The sequence below is a fragment of the Colletes gigas genome, unplaced genomic scaffold (assembly GCF_013123115.1).
Source record: "Colletes gigas isolate AHSC1104 unplaced genomic scaffold, ASM1312311v1 Colletes_gigas_Sc00019, whole genome shotgun sequence".
NCBI lineage: Eukaryota > Metazoa > Arthropoda > Insecta > Hymenoptera > Colletidae > Colletes > Colletes gigas.
This window is the reverse complement of record NW_025106648.1, coordinates 1,924,368-1,949,846: the sequence shown is the minus strand read 5'-3', so window position 1 is coordinate 1,949,846 and position 25,479 is coordinate 1,924,368. Positions and strand designations below refer to the sequence as shown.

At 34.3% G+C, this 25,479-nt stretch overlaps 1 protein-coding gene across 4 annotated transcripts in view; it reads left to right on the top strand.

The window, feature by feature from the left end:
- LOC122400616 (phosphofurin acidic cluster sorting protein 2) overlaps positions 1–25,479 on the top strand; it is a 99,383-nt gene that overhangs the window by 52,853 nt on the left and 21,051 nt on the right. For all 4 annotated transcript variants that reach the window (XM_043402152.1, XM_043402150.1, XM_043402151.1 and 1 more), the window contains exon 2: positions 20,704–21,007. In XM_043402152.1, the coding sequence (XP_043258087.1) occupies positions 20,704–21,007 (304 nt within the window). The remainder of the gene's footprint in view (positions 1–20,703; positions 21,008–25,479) is intronic.

Sequence of the window (25,479 nt, the reverse complement as noted above, 5' to 3'; positions counted from 1 at the left end):
CTAAAAATAATTTTTCCAGGATGATTTGAAATGTTTCAATTTTGTCCAAAAATTTATCCACTTATTGAATATTTTTCTCGAAACTGGTTACGATTTCAAGGGTATGTCTATTGACCAAAAATCATTGTAACTGGCCCCCACAACTGAAAATAATTTTTCCAGAATGATTTGACATTTTTTAATTTTGTCGACAAATTCCGGATCTACTCGAATTTTTTTCTCGAAAGTGGATAGGATTTCGGGGGTATATATATTTACCAAAAATACTTGTAATGGACCCCTGCAACTAAATATAATTTTTTTAGTATGATTTGAAATTTTTTAATTTAATATTTTAGTAACTTTTTGACGAAGTCTCAGTCAAGAAATTGATATTCTTGATTTTCTTCATATTTTGGCCTCTGGAGTCCCCCATTCAAATTTTTCCCAGGGGTGGCCGAACACCTTGTATAGCAACCGAGGGGTCGGTCGAGCGCTTGTGAGAGCGTGACCCCTCTGGTGGCGAGCATAGGAGGCGACGCCACAGCATACTCGATGAAAAAAAAATTAAGTACGACACTTTTATTTCGATGGTTTTCAGTTGACCATGTACCCATTTTTAACATCGTCTGAAACGACGATGGGCAAACTACGGTCAGATTTTAAAACAATAATATAGAAATGTTATGTATCAATTGTTTTAAAAAAAATTCATTTAAGAGCGTGTTCCATTTTTTGCATATGCAAAAATTGCCATAGGAATTTGAATATTTGTTGCATATGCAAACTATAGATGGGAGAATTTATATAGAAATTGATCTAAAAACTTTTGTATGCTCACAAAATGGAGCTCGTCCTAATAAACATGCACAAAACTATTAAAATGTACTTACTTGCATTCATATTTAAAAAGAAAAATAGAATTAAGATTTTAAAAAGAGAATTTATTGCATTTTATAATAAATTATATTGGCCCACCAAAATTTATTTTCCTTTTTTATTCTTTTGACTCACTTTTAAAAAAGTTTGCTCATCACTGGTCTTAAAAATTACCAATTTGTACAGAATCTTTACAAAAACAAAGAATGTTTTTAAAATGCATGAAACTATAAAAATGTAGTTACTTGCCTTTATATTTAAATTAAAAAAAAAAAAAAAATAAGATTTTAAAAAGAGAATTTATTGCATTTTATAATAAATAATATTGGCCCACCAAAAATTTTTCTTTTTTTTTCTTTTGGCCAAAAAGTTCATCCATCATTGGCCTTAGAAATTAGCAATTTGTACAGAATCTTTACAAAAGCAAAGAATGTTTTATCGCCTCCCCTGAAAACGATGAAATAGTTAGAAAAAGAAAGAAGTATTTACCTGAACGGACAATAATTATATGGCCATTTTGAAATATTAAAGAAAAGTTATTTTCGAGCGATGAAAAGACATTTTGATTTTGTTCGTATAATATATGCAGTTTTGCATTGTATGTGTTAAATTTGTGAATGATATAAATAAATGTTAAACCGTAGATAAAATATATTGCTCGTCCCTGTTGCGCGCGCCTAAATCGATGCGTTTCGTCAGAATCGACGATGACTCGGTTGCGGATGGTCGAAAGCCAATTTGGATTCGATGACACGGAATAAGTGGAATGAACAAGTACGTGAAATTTCGGGGGGAAATCGGGAATCGAAGGAGGAAGTAGGTTGTGGTTACAGAAGCGACTTGAATTTGAAACTTCACCGAATTTCAGCGAAGCGCACAAATAAAATCATGGGTACTGTAGGGAGAAAGAAAGATATGTAAAATAAATAAATCTAATTCGATGCATTATTAAAACTGTTGATTAGACATACAATTTCTCTAGGTGCAAAAGATTCCCAATACATTTCGTACTACTCATTCACAATTAGTCTAAAACTGCTGTGGGCGACGCTTCCCATACTCGCCAGCAGAGGGCGTACTTGTCTCTCTCACAAGTGCTCGACTGAGTATCAAATGTCCTGACGTTTAAGCAGGTTCAGGACTAAATGCTCTTTTCTTTCTTCTTGCTATCTCACATACTACTTCCTACAACAATAACACTGCTTTAAACAAAATTATCAGTTATTAAATTTCAAAATTAGAACCCAAAATCCAAGCTCAAAAGGATCAAAGTTTAAACACACGAAATTAGAACAAGCTCTGTGTCTCGTATTTCCCTTAATTTGTAAACAAATTAACAAATTGCAACGACGGAGTCCCCCACTGTTGTAAATATAATTACTATTCGAATGTTAATTTGCATCACTCTTGGGGAAAGTCAAGGAGAAAGAGAACAGGAACGTGTGAAATTTCGATATAAAATATTCGTCGACTCGTTTGCACCAGAATTAACTTCGTCCATGAATCAAGTTACCGTTCGAGGCGCGATTTATATTCTTGCGTGAATTTAATTAATTACGAGCAAAACGACGAGAGTAAACGGAAATCCGATAACTGGTTACGAATTGAAATTTACATCTTAACGAGGACGACGTCGAGCTTCAAATTGTTGGCCGCGAGTCATTATTGCTCGTGCGACTAGCGATCGGGCATAAACCCGCGTTAGTTCTGGATAAATAGAACCGTAACGGAGATTATGAGATTAAGATTCGAATTTCAATCAGCGCGTAGCGGAATTAATTTCTTACGCGATTGATGTCATTAGGAGCCGTAATTTACAAGCGAACGCGATTCCACGTTGCACACAACCGTGGTGAAAAGAAAAAGTGGAAACATAACGTTTGGATATGCAATTAAGATACGAATCTTAATGGATTTATTGCACTCGCCTGAATAAATAAGCGTGAAATTCGTATTATGTACATGTGTAATTCATAATGAGACATGAATTTGCGTTAAGCAATTACGAGAAACACGACGGGGATATACCGGTGTGAATAAAAATTGTAGCTTCACGTGGAAACTTTGATGTTAATCGATTCAAAGCGGAATGGAGGTGTTATATTAATGAAAATGTTGGTTTCTAGGCTGATTTAAATCTGCATTAGCTAAGGGTAGAAAAAGAGGTGTGAACGGGAACGTGAGTTACATTCAGATTTTAATCGAAATTAAATTGTAGCGGAATTTACTTTGAGAATTGATCAATTAGTAAACCTGTAATTTGTAGAGAATAGAATGCATTATGATGTCGTTTACATAAAGTATACAAAATAGAAAGATGAAGACAAGAGATTAAGTCCTGTTTTATAAATAATAGAATTTTAACAAAAATGTTAATGGGAGATTCTAGAGGCCAAAATAAGACGAAAATCAAGAATACCAATTTGTTAATGGAGGTCTCGTTAAAAAGTTATTAACAATTAAATTAAAAAATTTCAAATCGTTCTGGAAAAATTATTTTCGGTAGCGGGGGTCAATTACAATTATTTTTGGTGAATAGACGTACCCACGAAATCCTACCCTTTTTCTAGAAAAAAATTCGAAAAGGCGTGAAATTTTTCAACAGAAAAAAGAATTTCAAATCGATCTGGAAAAATTATTTTCAGTTGTGGGGGGCAATTACAATTATTTTTGGTGAATAGACATACCCTTGAAATCGTAACCAGTTTCGAGAAAAAAATTCAATAAGTGGATAAATTTTTGGACAAAATTGAAACATTTCAAATCGTCCAGAAAAAATTATTTTTAGTTGCAGGGATCAATTATAATCATTTTTGGTCAATGGACATACCCCCGAAATCCTATTCACTTTCGAGAAAAAAATTCGAGTAGATGCAGAATTTGTCGACAAAATTAAAAAATGTCAAATCGTTTTGGAAAAATTATATTCGGTTACGGGGGTCAATTACAATCATTTTTGGTGAATAGACATACCCCCGAAATCCTGCGCATTTTCGAGTAAAAAATTCAGAACCGACGGAACTTTGAATGTTAATAACTATTTAACAAAGCCTCCATCAACAAATTGGTGTTCTTGATTTTCGTCTTATTTTGGCCTCTAGAATCTCCCATTAAAATTTTTCCCACGGGTATATTTGGAGCAAATATTCGACCATCTGAAATACTTCCACATTAGTAATCGAGGAACGATGCAATTATCCGATGAATATCTGAATAACTATTTGTACATATTATAAATAATTCTTTAAATACACACATTTAATCTGCGACATTATTGACGGATTGTCGATGCGTATTATATTCATATTATGATATTTTACTTTATCTTGCTCGCTGAAGCGCGTACAAATGTTTGAATAAATATGTTAATTAACGTGATTATTGGACGAAATGAATGCAAACGCGTTTTTGGTATCGCGAGGACATGCACGGTTGCATTAATCGACGATGAGTCGGATATATCATCGCAGCAAAAGTTCTCCGTTGTGAATTGTAAATAACATTGGATGCAAACTTCCGTTCCGATGGCGTCTACGGTAGCAATTTCAACGTTAACTAGCGATAATTCGTGTTCGCGTACCGAATTAACATTCATAGAATTATGCCCTAACATTGTCTCGGGGCTTAATTGTAATAAATTCCCTCGTGTGTGTGCTGTGTCCTTGCAATTACACGTTTAACGAACACATTGTGTAACAGGATGGAGAAACAAAACGTACCTAAGAACATCTTCCGGGAGTTAGACTGAAAGGAAGAAAACAACAATGCGTTCGTGTATTTAGCTGAGTACTATTAACCCCAGAACATTGGCATAGATATACCTGGCCATTTATTTTAATGTGTCAATATGTTTAAAACATTATATCACGCGTGTATTTCTAATCTGCAAGGCTCAAAGGAAAATACTGGCTACATTAAAATCCATGCTGTTTAAAAAAAGTTAAAAAAATTCCTGATGGAGTGACTCGAGGGGAGAAAAGAACGTATTCCAAATCGAACTTCATACTTTTGTTAAAGGCTGTAGCCTAATAAGGGGGTGAAAAATGCCCCCAAACAAGCTAAATTTGAAGATTACTGCAAACACATTAAATTTTTAAATAAAGTCATACAGTTATTACTAGACTATGGCTAGTCATGCATTTATGGAAAATTTTAATTCTAAAACGAACTACAGAATGCACTACATATGCAAAAATATAAAAAATACTTAAAGTAAAATACAAATTATTATTTTTCATTCATTCTATTAACAAAAATATGAACTTGCATGGATATCAATTTGTATAAACTCGAGTATAATAAAAATGAGAAATGCCTCCCCCTTGGTACGTGACGATATAAAAGAATGTTAATGGCTAAAATTGGATACTTGCAATGGAGGGGGTGCAATTTCTCCCTTGCAAAGTCTCCTCACCTCTGGGCCCGTCGTTGCACGTAATTCACACGTCGCGTCACGCACATTAGTATTACAATCGCAGAAGGAAGCAAATTGTCGACATTTGTATACGCGACGCAGGTGTCAAAGGTGAGAAGTTATAAAGTTAAATTAGCATGGTTGCGCAAGCTGACACTAACGTTCGGTTTATTTCTGTAGAAGCCGACGACACAACGGCGCCAGCTTTTGTCATTACACGAGTTCCTTTTAGGTTGTACTTTGGCAGAGATTCGGCAAGCGAAGAATGCCATCGTACAGACGTCCTTGAGAAAAAGCAACGTACTCGTAGATGTCTGACTCGCGTAAGGACTCTCGGAAACTCGATTCCTCTGTTGACGTTATCGAATTAAAATTGATATCGTGCCAGGCACTTTGTTGAGTAGCACCAAAATTATTATTGCGCGCGGTTGGAATCGTTGGAAATTGAGAGACAGGATGAAACAAGATTCGAATCGAGAGAGACAATTCTTAGTATGTGTGTAAAACTCATGGTGGTCAATTTGCACTTTGTTATAGAGAAGGTAATAATATGAAACTCCAAGTTAATCTTGAAGAATCTCGAAACTTGGAATCTAAAATCTTTTGAAGCTGTTTCCTTGGAAAATTGCATTGTTAATATCGTGTTTTATCATCTCTTCGTTTGCACGTGGTTGGAATCGTTGGAAACTGGGAGACAACAAGATGGAGCAAGATTCGAATCGAGAAAGACAATTCTTAGTAGGTGTGTCAAACTCATGGTGGTCAATTTGCACTTTGTTATAGAGAAGGTAATAATATGAAATTCCAAGTTAATCTTCACAAATCTCGAAACTTGGAATCTAAAATCTTTTGAAGCTGTTTTCTTGGAAAATCGCATTGTTAATATCGTGTTTTATCATCTCTTCGTTTGCACGTGGTTGGAATCGTTGGAAACTGAGAGACAACAAGATGGAGCAAGATTCGAATCGAGAGAGACAATTCTTAGTATGTGTGTAAAACTCATGGTGGTCAATTTGCACTTTGTTATAGAGAAAGTTAATAATATGAAACTCCAAGTTAATCTTGAAGAATCTCGAAACTTGGAATCTAAAATCTTTTGAAGCTGTTTCCTTGGAAAATCGCATTGTTAATATCGTGTTTTATCATCTCTTCGTTTGCACGTGGTTGGAATCGTTGGAAACTGAGAGACAACAAGATGGAGCAAGATTCGAATCGAGAGAGACAATTCTTAGTATGTGTGTAAAACTCATGGTGGTCAATTTGCACTTTGTTATAGAGAAAGTTAATAATATGAAACTCCAAGTTAATCTTGAAGAATCTCGAAACTTGGAATCTAAAATCTTTTGAAGCTGTTTCCTTGGAAAATCGCATTGTTAATATCGTGTTTTATCATCTCTTCGTTTGCACGTGGTTGGAATCGTTGGAAACTGAGAGACAACAAGATGGAGCAAGATTCGAATCGAGAAAGACAATTCTTAGTAGGTGTGTCAAACTCATGGTGGTCAATTTGCACTTTGTTATAGAGAAGGTAATAATATGAAACTCCAAGTTAATCTTGAAGAATCTCGAAACTTGGAATCTAAAATCTTTTGAAGCTGTTTCCTTGGAAAATTGCATTGTTAATATCGTGTTTTATCATCTCTTCGTTTGCACGTGGTTGGAATCGTTGGAAACTGGGAGACAACAAGATGGAGCAAGATTCGAATCGAGAAAGACAATTCTTAGTAGGTGTGTCAAACTCATGGTGGTCAATTTGCACTTTGTTATAGAGAAGGTAATAATATGAAATTCCAAGTTAATCTTCACAAATCTCGAAACTTGGAATCTAAAATCTTTTGAAGCTGTTTTCTTGGAAAATCGCATTGTTAATATCGTGTTTTATCATCTCTTCGTTTGCACGTGGTTGGAATCGTTGGAAACTGAGAGACAACAAGATGGAGCAAGATTCGAATCGAGAGAGACAATTCTTAGTAGGTGTGTCAAACTCATGGTGGTCAATTTGCACTTTGTTATAGAGAAGGTAATAATATGAAACTCCAAGTTAATCTTGACATATCTCGAAACTTAGAATCTAAAATCTTTTGAAGCTGTTTCCTTGGAAAATTGCATTGTTAATATCGTGTTTTATCATCTCTTCGTTTGCACGTGGTTGGAATCGTTGGAAACTGAGAGACACCAAGGTGGAGCAAGATTCGAATCGAGAGAGACAATTCTTAGTAGGTGTGTCAAACTCATGGTGGTCAATTTGCACTTTGTTATAGAGAAGGTAATAATATGAAACTCCAAGTTAATCTTGACAAATCTCGAAACTTGGAATCTAAAATCTTTTGAAGCTGTTTTCTTGGAAAATTGCATTGTTAATATCGTGTTTTATCATCTCTTCGTTTGCACGTGGTTGGAATCGTTGGAAACTGGGAGACAACAAGATGGAGCAAGATTCGAATCGAGAGAGACAATTCTTAGTAGGTGTGTCAAACTCATGGTGGTCAATTTGCACTTTGTTATAGAGAAGGTAATAATATGAAACTCCAAGTTAATCTTGAAGAATCTCAAAAATTTGTAATGTAAAATCTTTTGAAGCTATAGTGGCGCTGCTTCACTGCGGTGTGGAACTCGTGAGAATATCGTTGGAGGCGTGAAAAGGAAAGTAGTAGGTGCTGAAATTTTTCGGCGAAAAAAAAATTTCTAATTGTTCTAAAAAAATTATTTTCGGTTGCGGGGGTCAATTACAATCATTTTTGGTCACAACACATACCCCCGAAATCCTACGCACTTTCGAAAAAAAAATTACTTACCGAAAATCTAATTAGGTGCCTAAATTTTTCGACGAAAAAGAAAAATTTCAAATCGTTCTGGAAAAATTATTTTCGGTTGTAGAGATCAATTACAATAATTTTTGGTGAATAGACATACCCTTGAAATCGTAACCAGTTTCGAGAAAAAAATTCAATAATTGGATAAATGTTTGGACAAAATTGAAACATTTCAAATCATCCTGAAAAAATTATTTTTATTTGCAGGGGTCAATTGTAATCATTTTTGGTCAATAGGCATACCCCCAAAATCCTATCCACTTTCGAGAAAAAAAATCGAGTAGATGCGGAATTTGTCGACAAAATTAAAACATTTCAAATCGTTCTGAAAAAATTATTTTCGGTTGTGAGGGTCAATTATAATCATTTTTGGTGAATAGACATACTCCCGAAATCTTGCGAATTTTCGAGAAAAAAATTCAGTACGGGCGGAACTTTAAACGTTAATAACTTTTTAACGAAGCCTCCATCAACAAATTGGTATTCTTGATTTTCGACTTATTTTGGCCTCTAAAATCTCCCATTAAAATTTTTTCCAAGGGTGGCCAAATACCCTGTATAGCAACCGAAGGGTCGGTCGAGCGCTTGTGAGAGCGCGACCCCTCTGGTGGCGAGCATGGAAGGCGACTATTTTCTTGAAAAATTGCATTGTTAATATCGTGATTTATCATTTCTTCTGTTTTATAATATCGTGTAACACGTGTTGATTAAACATTGTCGTCACATTGAGATAAGGAAATAATATTATGTAATCGTAGTTTTGATATTCTTATTTGCGTAATAAAAGAATTATGGTTCACTAGAAATGTTTTTTTATCGAGTTACAAGGAAGATACAAAGATAAGACAGAAACAGAATCGATAAAGATACACATTAACGATTTTTCATAATGAAACTGTAAATTTCATTGATGTTTATCTTATCTAGATATGTATTCAAGTGATACCTGGTATGATTGTTCACTGTCTGGAGTAGCTTAGTTCCAATTCAATCATAAATTACAATTTTCTTGTTACATTGTACTGAAATATGTAAATGTAGTTTTGTCGTAATTTTGCACGAAAATCAAATCCAGTTTTCTGGAAAATTTATAACTAAAAGTGTCTTATTTTTCTTGTCGAAACAAGACCCAGTTAGGCACTCGATTATACAAGATACATTTATTAACACTTTTCTGCTCTAATTATTTCCGAAATGTGGATAAAACGTACACTCCATAAACCCATTTTTTGGATCAATTTGACTTCCAAGTTTTAATAAAAACGTGGCAAAACATTAGTTTATAATTAGATCGATACTGTGAACAAGACAGTCGTATTAAAATCACAATTTATAGCAATCAGAGAAGTTTAATTATGGAATTACATCAATCGTCAATTAACTGCAGATATAAGGAATAATTATTAAGAATTCGATTACTATCAACCGACAGACATGCGTTCAATTTGTTTTTATCTTTCGTATCGTTAATTATCTGCAAATCTGTTGGAAATGTGTCATTCGCGTGTTGTTTTACGTAATCGATAGTGTGCACTTAAAACGCAATGTTTCGTTTCTTCGAGATGAATCGTGTTTCTGTTATCGGTCGTTGATTCATAGCGTTGTCAAGCCACTAATCGTGTTCCATTAACGTTCAGATAGGATCTAAGGTTTGTTCAAAGTGGATTTTATTAACTATTTAACCGTGGAAAACATATTCAATTTTTTCTAATCCAAGATATAATAGTAAAACTTAGAGCGGTATTGCACGATTCTCCCCTGTAAGTACTTGCATAATTGACGTGACTAGACCTAGCTGCAGACCATGTTATTATGAGCCACTTAGGTAGACACAGCGTATTAAGTAAATTGTTAATACAATTAGGCGATTTCGGGGCAAATTACTTTGAGTTATCGCCTGTAGAAGGAGCAGTATCCAACACGTTGGCTACAAACATGATCAAATACAAGGGAGAAATCACAATTGCCAGCCTGTTAAAAATATCCATTTCTTTACGTGTCGTTTGTGCAAACTCAACTTTAATTGGCTACACTCACTCGAGGGGTTGGTCGAGCGATTGTGAGAGCGCGACCCCTCTGGCGGCGAGCATCGGAAGCGACGCCACAATTTAGATATAAAGGAATAGATTAAGAAATTTAATGAAAATTGAATTATGTTACTTTTATTAGTATTATGTAGTCTAAGTACGTTTCCTCAGACTATTACACTCTTTTAATAGATAAAAAAACAGGGACAAACTCGTGGATCGTAAGTTTTTCACGTTAAATTCGTTATTTTGAAATGAAAACACTTCATCTATCTTTCTCTTTACAAATAAAATTTCCTGCAAAGTCCAATCGTTTAAACAAAACTCAGAGTCATATTTGGGTTTATATTTTGTACACTAGAGTAGGAAAATAGATTTTAAGAACAAACATTTACTACAAAATAATTGAGTAGAGATCTATAAAGTGAGAATAGTAAGAATTAATTAATTCCTACAATATCGTTAATATTTTTTAAAAGAAGGTACTTTGATTTTGTCTATACAGGGTGAGAAAAAAATTTTAATTGCAGTTTTCGTCATAAATCTAAAAATAATTATGCAGAAATTGTTTGGTTCAATTTTATTAAAAAAATTGTCTTGCTGCAATAATGTTTTTTTAAATCCACCGTGGATCGGTGAAGTATTCAACCAGGGGAATGATCCAGTCTACGAAACGGGATCAATAATGTTGCAAAATTTGATATTTTTCGCGACAGACGCGTTGCAATAAATCTCAGGCCCGCGATCAAAATGGAGGGCCGCGAAGGTTTTGAAAACTGTTTAAACGCGGCGATAGACGCGCTCGATTAATGTTTCCCGTTCGACAGAGGCGACACGATTATTCGTTTCGTGTCGAAGCCAGCCGACTTTGAAATTAAACAACGAACGCCCGCGAATAGAAATGGCCTGATATTTGCTTTGATTGAAGCGCGTGACGTTTCTCGGTGCGACGTGACACATAGAAAATTGAGTTTGAAACTGGTTTTCGCGATTACAGCACGGAACATCGAGCCACCGTGGCTCATGGGGATTGAAATTTTCATACACGCGCACGACACCGAAGAAACTATAATATTTTATGGAGCTAGTTCATCCAGCAAGTTTCCCCTAATCTTCGCCTTCTTACAAACCCAGCGATAAGCTTATCGTCGAACCAGCGCTTTACGTTTCTATAGACCGTCGATCAACCGAAAACGGCGATAGAAAAGATAGAACACGAACATCGTTAATGAAAATCTTCGTTTATCTATCGTTTTATCGAGCTACGTCCCATTTTTTGTGCCGGATACTGTTTCGTCCATGATGCTCGCGAGAAGTTGAATAAAAGATTATGATAGAAACGAGCGATACGTTGGAAATCACAAGGATTTAAACACGAAGTCGATTTAATGAATAAAAAGATAATTTGTAGTTTAAAAAATTGCTAAATATAAGATACGAACTTGGAAATCACAAGTATTTAAACACGAGGTCCATTTAATAGACAATTTCTAGTTTAAAAGATACCTAAATATAAGATACTTTTGATCGAATTTTTCCAGAAATTACTCTTTTACAACGACATTACAAATGAACCATTGACGAATCCCAACAGAATTTAATCCAACATACACGAAAGACGATTACTATTTTATAATCGAATTAAACGCGAAACAGTGGCCAACCCTAATACAATTCAGTCCAATTTGCACACTATTACTATCGATTTAGACCGATGCCCGCAGTTTTAAGTATTCCTATTCACATTCTGCGTACGATTCGCGAATTGCCATTGGATTGCCAAATTAAACATTTAGTTTTCACGAAAAACGCACACATTGTTTAAGTAAGTCGTCTCACTACAGTAAAATGGTTTTTTTTAGAATTGTGGTCCTATAGTAATATGAAATGTAATTTACTCAGGCCTAATTAACCATATAGCGAAGTAGAGATGTTTCATCATGAATTTGGGGGGTTCCCCTACGGTCCACCAGTACTTCAACGTAAAGCGCCATCTTGCGGCCATAAGCGTGCCACAAGAATCATTTTAAAAATTTTTTTTTAGAGAAAGTATCAGTCGAAACTTTCACATATTAAACACATAGTTTTGTTCGAACATGAACAAAACTTTTGCCTAGATTAAGATTTCGAATAAGGAATAATAGATAAACTAATTTTTATAGAATACAAATTAGAGTTTGAATTTTAAAATGAAATTTTGTGATAGCGAGCCCATTATCATAAAAATTGACAAACTAGTGCTAAAAAATTGTTTAATATTTTAATTTTCTTTATTATTTTCAAAAATGAAAAAATAAATACACGAGGAGGAAAAGGGCCAGAAATATATTCTTTACTAAATCAATAATAAAAGACAGAAATAAATAATTCTAAATATATGTTTTAAACAGCATAGGTAGATTTTATAATTACTTAATTATAGGATATAGTTAACACTAGAACTACCAACAATTATAGTGTGTTTATTTGTACCAAAGAAACGCGAAGAAATATATAATGCAATGGAAATAAGTGTTTATATATTCTCTTGTAGAAAATTACGATAAATTTTCAAAAATTCAGTCGAGTAAATTTTTTACAAGTTTTATTAGAAATTGTGAATGGGTCATTTTGACTGGTTTGGTAGTTCTAGTGTTAAGACATAATATTGAAGAATGCATCAATGCGATTACAGAAAACAAATTTTTGTTTACACATAGATCCCTCGATGTAATGTTGTTGATCAGTATCAAATTGAGGAACATTATTTCGTGTATCTCGTCATAAGCTCGTTCACTATGTTGCGTGCGAGCATTAGTATCAGAAAATCCACGAAATTACATTTGTGAATTATAGTTTCATGTAAATATTTATCGTAGCTTAACCAATTGTTCGGTTTCGAGCAGCCAAGTATTATTTTCATGGCTGGCATAACTTCCCGATAACAACCAACGTTGTTCCGGTAGAACGATCACAAATAGATTTAATTAATATATTTCATTACTGCCACGTTTATAACCACCGAATATCCATTATCAACTTGTTATATATTCTCTTATCAATTCTTGATTCGCAAAAATTTAACAATTGTGAATATCTTTTTTAATTCACAATGAACTGAAGCAACTGAAACCTTTTCTAAATTATTCATACATGTATGAAGTATAATTATAATACGTTAATTAGAAGAGTTTTTGATGAATCTTTGCTATATTTGGTGTGATTTTTGTAGTTTAAGGGAGAAATCACCCCTTTGAATGCAATTATAAGTATTAAATAAATATTGCATTGCGTCTGGGAAAAATTTTAATGGGGGATTCTAGTGGCCAAAATAAGACGAAAATCAAGAATACCAATTTGTCGATGAAGGCTTTGTTAAAAAGTTATTAACGTTTAAAGTTCCACCAGTACTGAATTTTTTTCTCGAAAATTCGCAGGATTTCGGGGTTATGTCTATTCACCAAAAATGATTGTAATTGACCCCCGCAACCGAAAATAATTTTTCCAGAACGATTTGAAATTTTTTAACTTCACCGAAAAATTTCATACATTCTCGAATTTTTTTCTCAAAAGTGGGTAGAATTTCAGGGGTATGTCTATTCACCAAAAATGCTTGTAATTGACCCCTGTAATTTAATATAATTTTTTCAGGATGATTTGAAATTTTTGAATTTTTGAATTTTTTATTTATTTTTGAATTTTTGAATTCTTTTTTTCAGGTAAATACAGATATTTTTTGTTCTAAATTCCTTAATATATAACAATCTATAATTACTGTAAATTACCGTGCGCAAAATTGTCACTCTAATTTTGTGTACTTTGGTATTATTTATTATCGTCCTAAATACATTAAAAGGGTTGGTTCCTCTCTTTCTAAAAAAATGAAAATAACAGTTTACCGTAGAATATTACATACATCATTCTTAATTCTCCACTCAATTTTGTATATCAATTTTAAAAACAGTGTCTATTCATTTTTAAATGGCAAAAATGACTTTTGCGTATCTTTTATCGACAGCATATAAAACAAAACTGCAATTTATGTATGTAATTGTGTAATACGTTTATTTTCTGTTGCTTCCAGTAATCCGGTAATCTCCGTAAAATCCTACAGTACTTCGTTTCCATATGCAACGGATTACAGAGTTTACACTCTATACGGAGCAAACCATGCGGAATATCCGGGTTCCGAAACTTTACTATTTTTTCATTTCGACCATTTTAATTCTGTTGCACGTAAACGACAAAGAAAAATCATTCTTAATTATTTTACATTTCGATATCATAAATTCGAAGCTTTTTCTCCATTCATCCCCGCTGCATCAACTTTTTATCAAACCGTGAATGTTTTACGTCTCCGATCCGGCGAAAACACTCCAGCGTTAAAAAGAACGGTACGTTTCATTGAAATCGTACAATAACCGGGGTATTGGATCCCGAAAAAGAGGCGCGTTTACCAATCCTGGTCGACGCGTTGACAGAAGCCAAGTTCGGGGCGGTACGGGAACGGGAACGGTTCCGCGAGCGAAATTCGAAACAAAAAGCGTCGACGTCGTTTTCCACACTTTTGTTCGAAAAACGAGGCCGGTCGAATCGCGCGAGTTGCGCCCAGAAAAAGAGAAATTGCCGCTTCTTTCGCGGCACAATGCCGCCCGCGCCGCGTCGTCCCCGCGACTCGTCGCTCCGGTACGGAACGAGCGAATGGGGCAGAGGGTGGGGGAAGTAGAAATGGGAGGGGTTCGAGAGGGGGCTAGAAGAAAAAAGCGTGTCGTTAATCCCCCCGGATTACCTCGATGACAACGTTCGAAGGGTGCAGCGAGGTCAAGATGCGTACGCGAATCGCGTGCCCGGACGAGTTTGGCGATCGAGGGGTGGGGGGTTGGGGTCAAGGAGCGGGAGAGGAGGCCCCAGCAGGGTACTTGACGCGGAGCTCATTCATCAGTCGACGGCGTTCGGTGATTCATGCGACACACGGTTCGTGTGTACGCTCGTGTCGCGCCGGTCGACGCCACGAACCGCGTTTTACGGCTGATTTCTTCGCGATGATGCACGCCACTCTGCGCTTGAAATCGATCCTCCGCGATCGATTCCCTCCGCGGAAGCGTTTCAGCCGCTCGATGCGGGAAAGTCAACCCCTTCGTGCAGTCTTAACCATACAGTTAATCCCATAAGTACAGGTAACCCTCCTATAACACAATAGGTCCCTAGAAAAGTATTGTGTGGAACCGTGTTATATGAGACCCAGAGCCAGTATAAAAAGAGGAGTTGCGTTCCGAAAACTTATTACAAACAAATATTTAACTTAATTTTTATGAAAAATATAAATGTATATGTAACAAAAAAAAAACAAATATTATTTTAATTTAACTCAACCTTAATTTAATAAATTATAATTTGTTTATATTTTTTCATGGAAAGCCACTATAGAAATGTTACATTTGACGTGATGATTAATTTTTGTAATCTTTTGGGAATACAAAATAAATTTTTCGATAATTTTGATTGACTTTTCATGTTTCTATTGCGTCTACAGTGAAAATGTGTTTAAGCAATGGCGTAGGTGATCACAGTCCTTAAGGCTGAATCAAAAATATCAAAAAGATTTTTATATGGCAGGTTTCCTGTTATCGCCCGTAGCAAAATAATTTATGTTGAAAATTGGCAAAATGGTGGAAGCTTAAATTAAAAATTGCAAATATTTTGTCATTTTTTCTGCAACTTTTTAGTAAAAGTATATGATATACTTTTCATAAAAATATAATTTATATACTTTCAAAAAAAAATTGATTTTTTTGAGGTCCCACATGAGACTGCCCCCTTAATCTTGAAAATTGGATAATTAATTGCAACGTAACGACCCCGTCAATTTCAATCACCTTTAAATATTTTAGTATCATCCGATCGACGATCTTCGAATTTTATAAAACTTTATCGAATGGGATGGTGCATCGAGAAATGTTAGCCACTTTTTTTGTACTTTTTTTAGGGGCTTAAAAATGATAATGAAGATAGAAAAAAATTATTAGTATATTATTCACGATTTTCGTATATTCGTTTTAAAAATTGGAGAGGTTCTCCAGAAAGGTAGAGTTGCTATTTCTGTTCGAATTCGCGACGAAACACGAGGATCGATTCAGACTAATAACAGAAAATTACTAGCGACGGTAGGGGCAAGGAAGTATTATTGCATAATGGATGATAGTCTGCGACAAGAGAGGGTGAATTCAGTGAGTTCGTGCTGATACGTCATGATTCGTAGAAACACTATAACCCCTAGACAAAAAGGAAACACGCAATGCAACTGCATGTCTGAGCGCCAATTTCCCCTGCAATTGCGAATATATTGACACGCGTCTTGCATAAGACAAATATATTTCTCAACGATAAAAGTTACTTTGTTTTATGTTTTCTCCTTTAAATTCAGTTTAATGACGGGGCATTTTCTGTTTTTTCAAGATTGCGAAACCAACAATTACTCTGTTCTTTTATTACAATAGTTTTATGCTAAGGGGGGAGACTCATGTAAAATGGTAAAATGATATTTGACAATTTTTTTATAGCATTAGGGTTTGATGAAACTTCTTGTCACTTTCCACATATATTCTTTAACATTTCAAGATATAAATATTTTTTTTTCGTTACGTTTTATCGGCTTTGGATGAAATAATAAATGTTTAAATTAAACAAGAAAACTCTTTCAAATATCGTTCATTTACAAAAAGATCGAAGCAACTATCTAATTTTGAAACACAATAGAAAATGGCTGTAGAATGATAAAAATAGTCATAAATATACAATAAATTCCCAAAGCATCGTTTGAATATAAATTATAATATTATAAATTATAAAAAAAACTCTTTCAAATATCGTTCATTTACAAAAAGATCGAAGCAACAATGTTATTTTGAAACACAATAAAAAGTGGCTATAAAATGACAAAAATGGTCATAAATATACAATAAATTCCCAAAGCATAGTCTGAATATAAATTATAATACTATAAATTATAAAAAAATCTCTTTCAAATATCGTTTTTTTACAAAAAGATCGAAGCAACAATATAATTTTTAAACACAATAATAAGTGGATATAAAATGACAAAAATGGTCATGAATATACAATAAGTTCCCAAACTATAGTCTGAATATAAATTATAATACTATAAATTCTAAAAAAAATTCTTTCAAATATCGTTCCTTTACAAAAAGATCGAAGCAACAATGTAATTTTGAAACACAATAAAAAGAATATATAAAATGACAAAAATGGTCATAAATATACAATAAGTTCCCAAACCATAGTCTGACTATAAATTATAATACTATAAATTATAAAAAAAACTCTTTCAAATATCGTTCTTTTACAAAAAGATCGAAGCAACAATCTAATTTTGAAACACAATAAAAAGTGGTTATAAAATGACAAAAATGGTCATAAATATACAATAAGTTCCCAAAACATAGTTTGAATGTAAATTATAATACTATAAATTATAAAAAAAATATCGTTCCTTTACAAAAAGATCGAAACAACGATCTAATTTTGAAACACAATAAGAAATGGATATAGAATGATAAAAATAGTCATAAATGTACAATAGTGTCCCAAAGCACAGTTTGGATATCACTATACAAAACATTCTGTATTGTCGTGGCTTGAATAGTCACACGAATCGTATTGAATAGCATTGTACTATGGCGACCTTTCTACCGCGTATTGCACTCTTTTTCACATTTTCTTATCTGTCTAGTGCTGAGCTTATCAATAAATCAGTTACTCTTTTCCCTCGGTTTCTATTCTCTCTTCCACGACCCTCCTATTTTCTCTTCTACCCTTACATTTCGTTATTTTCTTCCGAGTTTCCAACCTATCTTTCACAAATAAAATCCTGCAAGTATTTAATTGCAATTACCTGTTTCTGCTTACAGAATAAGTAAAGAATAATATTCAAGCGTCAATTCGAATCTATCGAGTTGTGATTTAATTATATATGCGCGAAACAAATACACTCTTATTTCATATGAATTCAGAAACATTTTTATTCCATCAAAATTCACGACACACACAATCAATTAAACAAACATTTAAAAAATTGAATAAATAGTATTCAACAAGTATCTCAACACTCGACTGTATTTCGTTAATACGTGATAGATTCATCTTCCTATTATTTAATAATTTGTTTACAAATATAAAACCATTTAACAATGATACAACTATATACATGGAGAGAGGGACAAGATAAATTAGATGGAAGAACGTTTCTATTATATAATTTATGACTACCTTTTACAATATTCTAAGTGTATGTAGTTGCAACCCCGCGGAATTATATTTAGTATTCACCCTAGAATCGAGAAAACTTTTCAAATATAAAACTAACCATACTCCTCCCTTGCGTGTAGTAAGAATTTCTCGAGAATTGCGTTCTCACTGCTTATCGGTTTCGTCGATTGCACCGTCGAGCGAGTCTAATGGACTTAAAATGTAACGTGCTCATCGTAAACGAGGGAGAATATTTTTGAATAGGGGGTAGGTTGCACGCTCAGCGCTTGAACTCTTTAAAATATTTATCCAAACTCTTTTACGTGCAATTTTGCTTCAGAAATGTCCTGCTTCTCGACAACAACAAAATTATCTAGAAATTTTACCAAAGGTTTTCTCGTTAACGATTACACGCGAGACATTACGAGTGAGAATCGTTATTGTTTTCAACATATGCGTTGATGAGGGATAGAAAAAAGTTACGATAAAATTTCTTCGCTAAATTATCGTTTTTTAATAGCTGTTGTATCTGACGTCAAAGGCAGCGAGGATATGAACGCGAATAAATATTTAAGGAAGTGAACTGTCTTTTTTCAGACAAGTTGAATGGTAACGATCTGACGTGCTTCGATGACGGAGATAAAACAAGGATGTGTTATATACCCATCACATGTAGAGTGAATATATATTTCATACGGCACGGCATCATAGTGACGTCTTTAAACGGACACGATTGTTATCGTTGTCTACGTACTGCCTGATCGATACCATTGTGCCAGGCGTTTTTGCTTTGAGCTTCAATTTGGCCTCGTTTCAGGAACGAGCGTTCTCGATTCTCTCTAAAAAGTAAGCAGCCGTTGCAGTTTCGATTAACTGTTCGTATTTGTTTTCGATACCGAGCGTGCACCTTTAATATCCTTTAATTTTTAATTAACGATCCGAAATGAGGAACGCGTAGCAAAAAAAATAGAAAATAATATCGTTCGTTAGTCCTGTTCATCTTCATGAAAATACTGTAACATCTTTTCTAAGAAAATTTCATGCGTTCGAAAAAATGAGATTTACGATCACGAAGGAACCATCTTTGTAAGCGAAGTATCAAATTCTTGATATTTTTGGCATCCGTGTAAGAGTGTTTATCATTTTTCATATTTGGTGAGTGTTACATAATGCATCATACACAGCACGAGCTGAATCACCATTTATTTATGTTAATTTTCAGTTGACTGAGTCATGTCTAATAATGCTATCGTTGCTTTAGTTTCGAATGCTAAAACTTTGTTCATTTTTAACCCTCGTAAAATAGGCGCTAGAACAAATTTTTACGTGAGAATATTATTTATTTTTGTTCTATGTTATGATTCTGCGTTAACAATGATGAAACACAAAATCATTTACGGGGGACGAAAATATATACGTAAATTGTAAATGAAGAATATTCTTGCAATTCTGTTCAATTATTAAAGTGGAGAATAGTGCATTTTTTGTTGGTTTTATACAAAATATTCAATAATTAAATAAGAAGAATAAACTTAGATTATTTTAATATTATTTATTCGTATAGTCTTGTCGTTTTCGAAAATACCTCTCGAACAAAGTTTTTGCAAGCACATTTCCTTAGGAAAATTCTTCTCTGCGTCGAGTACTGGACTTCGTAGCCTGTGCCGGAGTCATTTCTGACTCACACCGACATTCCACTAATACAGATATAATTTCTCTTGCTCGAAACTCGAGCTCACGCGTACACATGTACCAAACATTGACGGTTTTTCCTTCGACAGAACGTTGAAAAGGAACGAGGCCATTCGAAAACACTCATAAACTAGAAAAGAAGACACTATGTTTTTTTTCTTTTTTTCATCTGTCTTGCTCGCAAACCCGTAATTAAAATTAATCCAACGAATCAGGCGGTGCGTGTCGAGAGAACAGCGACGAGTCAAAAGTGACTCCGGCACAGTACTCGGAGAGTTAAGGTTCATTGTTCCTCATCTCAAGTTTGATTATTTAATCCAGGAACACCTTGTATCGAGTAACCCTCCTTTTAAAAGCATACCGTGCAAAAAAAAGTGAAGCAAATTAACAGAAATATATGAAATTCGTTTTGAAGGGTGCAAACTGTACAAAAAGTAATTCAAACCATAGAAGAAGTGTTTCACATTCGCTGAAGCATTTTGTTTGGTCATTACATAATGGTATGTATTATAATAAACGTAATCTATAGAGTAAATATAATAAGACGTTGGAAAGAATTAATGAACCGGTACATAATGAAAAAAAGAAGACAGTAACGTCTCGTTAACAATCATTGTTAGAAAGGTGTTAAGTGGTAGGTCTGCGTGTGTTTCAGGCTGTGCTCGTTGACTCTGAGCCGATTGGTGATTCTACGTCCGTTAGGCTCCGATCTGACCTCCATCAGCATCGCCGTGAAGATGCAGAGCTCGAAACGGACGCTGCGCTCGAACGAGATGGCCATTCCGGCGAATGGTATGCTGGAGACCGACTTGGAGCTGCAGTTCGCCCTCCAGTATCCCCATTACCTGAAGAGGGACGGCAACAAGCTTCTGATACTGCTGCAGAGAAGGAAACGCTATAAAAATCGCACGATGCTCGGATACAAGACCCTAGCCGAGGGAATCATCAACATGGCTCAAGTAAGTCGATCGAACGAACCAACGTTCCTCTGTCCAGAGAGGGAAAGCTTCGCCCTTTGACAAACGGCCGTTAAAGGCGTCGAAAGCCGCACCGTTATAGCGGGGGCTCTACACTAGAGTTAACATTAACCCTTCGATATACGTGTATCGGATTCCGGTTTTCTAGATCGTACCGGAGGCGATAATGGAAAAAGAAAACGTCCCGCGACGCTCTGTGGTCGAATTTCCGGCCTGGCTTGGTTGCTTCTGCCTCCGACGTCGAAGAATCAATGTTTTGCAAACGTTTGAAATTGTTTGGGTACCTTTCCTCACTGACGAGAAACGAAAATACATTTTGCATACGTTACAATAACGATAATAATGAAAATAACGTTTCTGTTACGAGTACAAAAGAGAATACAGGAATGTTTACACGAGAGAGAACAATTTTTTACTAGTTAAATCTACTTTACATATAATATATTAAAATACAAATTTTTTTTTTTTACTTGGAATTTTGATACTATTCTTCATGTTTTTGTTGCAGTCAGTCATATTTATTTTTGTTGAATTATTACAGGTTTGTCAAAATTGTTTGGTAGTCAAATTTTACATAAAAAGCAGATAGTATTTTTCAATAGTGTTAAGTGAAAGAAATCGAATTATGCAGGATTTTAGGCCACTCCTGGGAAAAATTTTAATGGGAGATTCTGGGGGTTGAAATAAGACGAAAATCAAGAATACTAATTTGTTGATAGAGGCTTCGTTGAAAAGTTATTAATAATTAAATTCAAAAGTTTCAAATCGTTCTGGAAAAATTATTTTCGGTTGCGGGGGTCAATTACAATCATTTTTGGTAAATACACATACCTCCGAAATCCTACCCACTTTATAGAAAAAAAATCGGGTAGGTGGACAAAATCAACAAATTTAAAAAATTTCAAATCGTTCTGGAAAAAATATTTTTAGTTGTGGGCGTCAATTACAATCATTTTGGGTCATTACACATAGCCCCGAAATCCTACATACTTTCGAGAAAAAAATTTCTTATTGAAAATCTAGGTGCCTAAAAAAAAAATTTCAAATCGTTCTGGAAAAATTATTTTCGGTTGCGGGGGTCAATTACAATCATTTTTGGTAAATACACATACCTCCGAAATCCTACCCACTTTCTAGAAAAAAATTTGAGAAGATGTGAAATTTTCAACGAAAAAAAAAATTTCAAATCGTTCTGGAAAAATTATTTTCGGTTGCGGGGGTCAATTACAACAATTTTTGGTGAATAGACATACCCCCGAAATCCTACCCACTTTCTAGAAAAAAATTTGAGAAGATGTGAAATTTTCAACGAAAAAAAAAATTTCAAATCGTTCTGGAAAAATTATTTTCGGTTGCGGGGGTCAATTACAACAATTTTTGGTGAATAGACATACCCCCGAAATCCCGCGAATTTTCGAGAAAAAAATTCAGTACTGGTGGAACTTTAAACGTTAATAACTTTTTAACAAAGCCTTCATCAAAAAATTGGCATTCTTGATTTTCGTCTTATTTTGGCCACTAGAATCCCCCATTAAAATTTTTCCCAGAAACGATGCAATATTTATTTAATACTTATAATTGCATTAAAAGGGGTGATTTCTCCCTTGAACTACAAAAATCACACCAAATATAGCAGAGATTCATCAAAAACTCTTCTAATTAACGTATTATAATTATACTTCATACATGTATGAATAATTTAGAAAAGGTTTCAGTTGCTTCAGTTCATTGTTAATTAAAAAAAATATTCACGATTGTTAAATTTTTGCGAATCAAGAAGTGATAAGGGAATATATAACAAGTTACTTGATAATGGATATTCGGTGGTTATAAATATAATAAATTTATCGTCTGAATAAAATAGAAATCGTTAAACTATAAATATATTTTTGGAAGATTGTGAAATTTTAGACGCTGATAATAGGAGAGGAATATAGCAACGTAGGTGTGTTTTTGCAAGAAACCTACCCCTTTCTATCCATTACCGCGAACGTATTAATTATAGCGGATCAGTGAAATGCAACGATGAAACAAACGAAGCCCCACGAGAATTATAGATTACATTATAGATAACACATCAATATCATTTATTTGATTTGACGTTTGACTATGCCCAGGGACGTCACATTAGCGCTGCATGGAGAGTATTTTAGACCGTAATCCTTTGGAAAAGCATTTCAATGTTTCGCCAGTATTGCAGCTACAATCAGGTCAGAATGCTCTGATTAGTCGATGTTGATTTAACTTTAGCTTGATTGGGCATTTAAGGATTTGTTGGTAGAATCCCGATAAATGCTCCGTTTATTTTGAATGCGTTGTAAGTCCATTTTCCTTCGTTTTAAGATAATGAATTGTTTGCGTTCTCATCGATCTTGAAACATCCAGATAAAGTCTGCTTGGTTTGTACAAATTTCTATCAGCTCGAGCAGACGTAAATTCACTGAACAAATTCGAGGATTAACCGGACCACGAACGTATTTGCGCCAATATCAATATTACTGAATTGTTATTTTGTGTTTGCAAGGTCTTTAAAATTATTCACAACATAATCTGGATCGTATTTTTACCTGTTGGCCGATAAAAGTTTTCTCGTTTGCTCGAAACGCAGTTCGTTAATTTATTTGCGTCAAACTCTCTTCTGCGGAATTAAAATTCCGTTCGATGCTTGGGAACTAAATTCCATCGAAGTTGAAGAACCGTAAATATTCGAAGCTACTTCGTGTAAAAATAGCCGACTGTTAATGGTTCCAGTTAATATTCTTTTTATTTTTTTTGATTCTTGGTTGTTGTTATTTCACCGTCTACCAGCATTCTCGTATCTTTCTCTTGGAATTTGAAATTTTCTGCATTCGACCGTGGTTGGTCGATATAATTTGGTTGCAGATGTTGCAAAAAGGTAGTTTCGTTTCTTTTAATCAGATATTCGTGTGTGGGCACACTTCCATGTTTTCGTTATTTATTGCTACTAATTTGAATTTCGATGTTAGGTTTGCAGCCGTTTCTTTACTGTCCAAGTGCATACATGCAAATTCTCCCGTTTGAAATTCTCGAAAATAATTTTATAGCTTTAGATCCTGTGAAGATTTTGGATCAGTTAAATTTCTTCGGTGAATAGTTTAGTTTATATCCATTTGGGAAGGATTTCTGCGTTCAGAAGTCTGATTACGGTACGCAGTATTATTAAACACATCCTATCTCGTCGATAACCAGAACGATACTGTTAATATTCTATGATTTATTCTATACACAGTTTCTATACACACGAACATTAATTAGATTTGCAATTTATGAATGAACATTGAAACGTAACGTTTTGACCTTTAACAGAGCCTCGTTAGACTGTCTCGAATATGGCTTTTTCTATAATATACAGGATGTTTTAAAACAAGCGGTACAACCGTGCAAAAGTAAGTCGAAAATGTAAAATAAAATTATTCCGTATTTTCCTTTGCTTTCGAGATAATTGAATTATTATCGGACAAAATAAGAAAAAAGACGACCCATCGACCGTAAAACAGAGAATAGATCGATAAGTATGGTGTTTCGAATCGCTCCAAACGTGTAAAATGACTGTCTCGATGGCTTTTAAAGTTTCGAAAGTCTCGATCGCCTTAGAAGTTTTGAAAGTTTAATATTATCTTGCAAGAAAGTCTGGAAAGTTGAGGTTATCAACTTCAAATATCTGCAGTACTTGTTACAAATTATGAACTTTGATATTTTGTAAACGTGAAAAAGAAAATATGGTATAGACTAGGATTATTGAAAGAATAAAATAGCTTACAAAGTATGTATTATTTAATCGGTCGACTGTCGATAGTTTTAGACTTCGAATTTCCCGCCATTTTAAGGATTCGAGATCTCATCATTATCGATAAGAATCGTTAACTTTTTAGCACCGTGCTTGACAAATTAGAATCGTATAATTTTGCAGTGTCTTACAGTGAATTAACTCGTCATGGAAATTAAAAAATTACACTCTTACAGGAAGAGTCCATGCATCATATATTTTCCCATCGCGAAGGCACTATATCTTCCAATGTTTTAACGCTTATCTTTTGTTTATACTCATGTGCCTCACGCCAGGATGGTTGTTTCAACAATCTCTTGGCAACAATAGCGTGCAAAGTTAACGGAACAGATTCCATATGTCTTACATCAAGAATTATGTTTATCCCAAAACCAACACGTTACGTAGACAGGCAATTTACAAGTTGTATATCAAGTTCAGTATCAAACACTAATGTTACTCGAAAGTCCAAACTACGTTGAAAGGTGGAGATTTGCGAGGGATAGAAATGTTGATGATTCATCTGTTAGCACTATATTGATAGTTCGGTGAAGTTCGAACAAATTAACTGGAAACTTAAATTCCCATAAATCGAAAAATGTAATGAAAGTTTCTGTGGGTGGAGAAATGCATGAAAATACCTTTGATATTTACGACGCTATCAAGG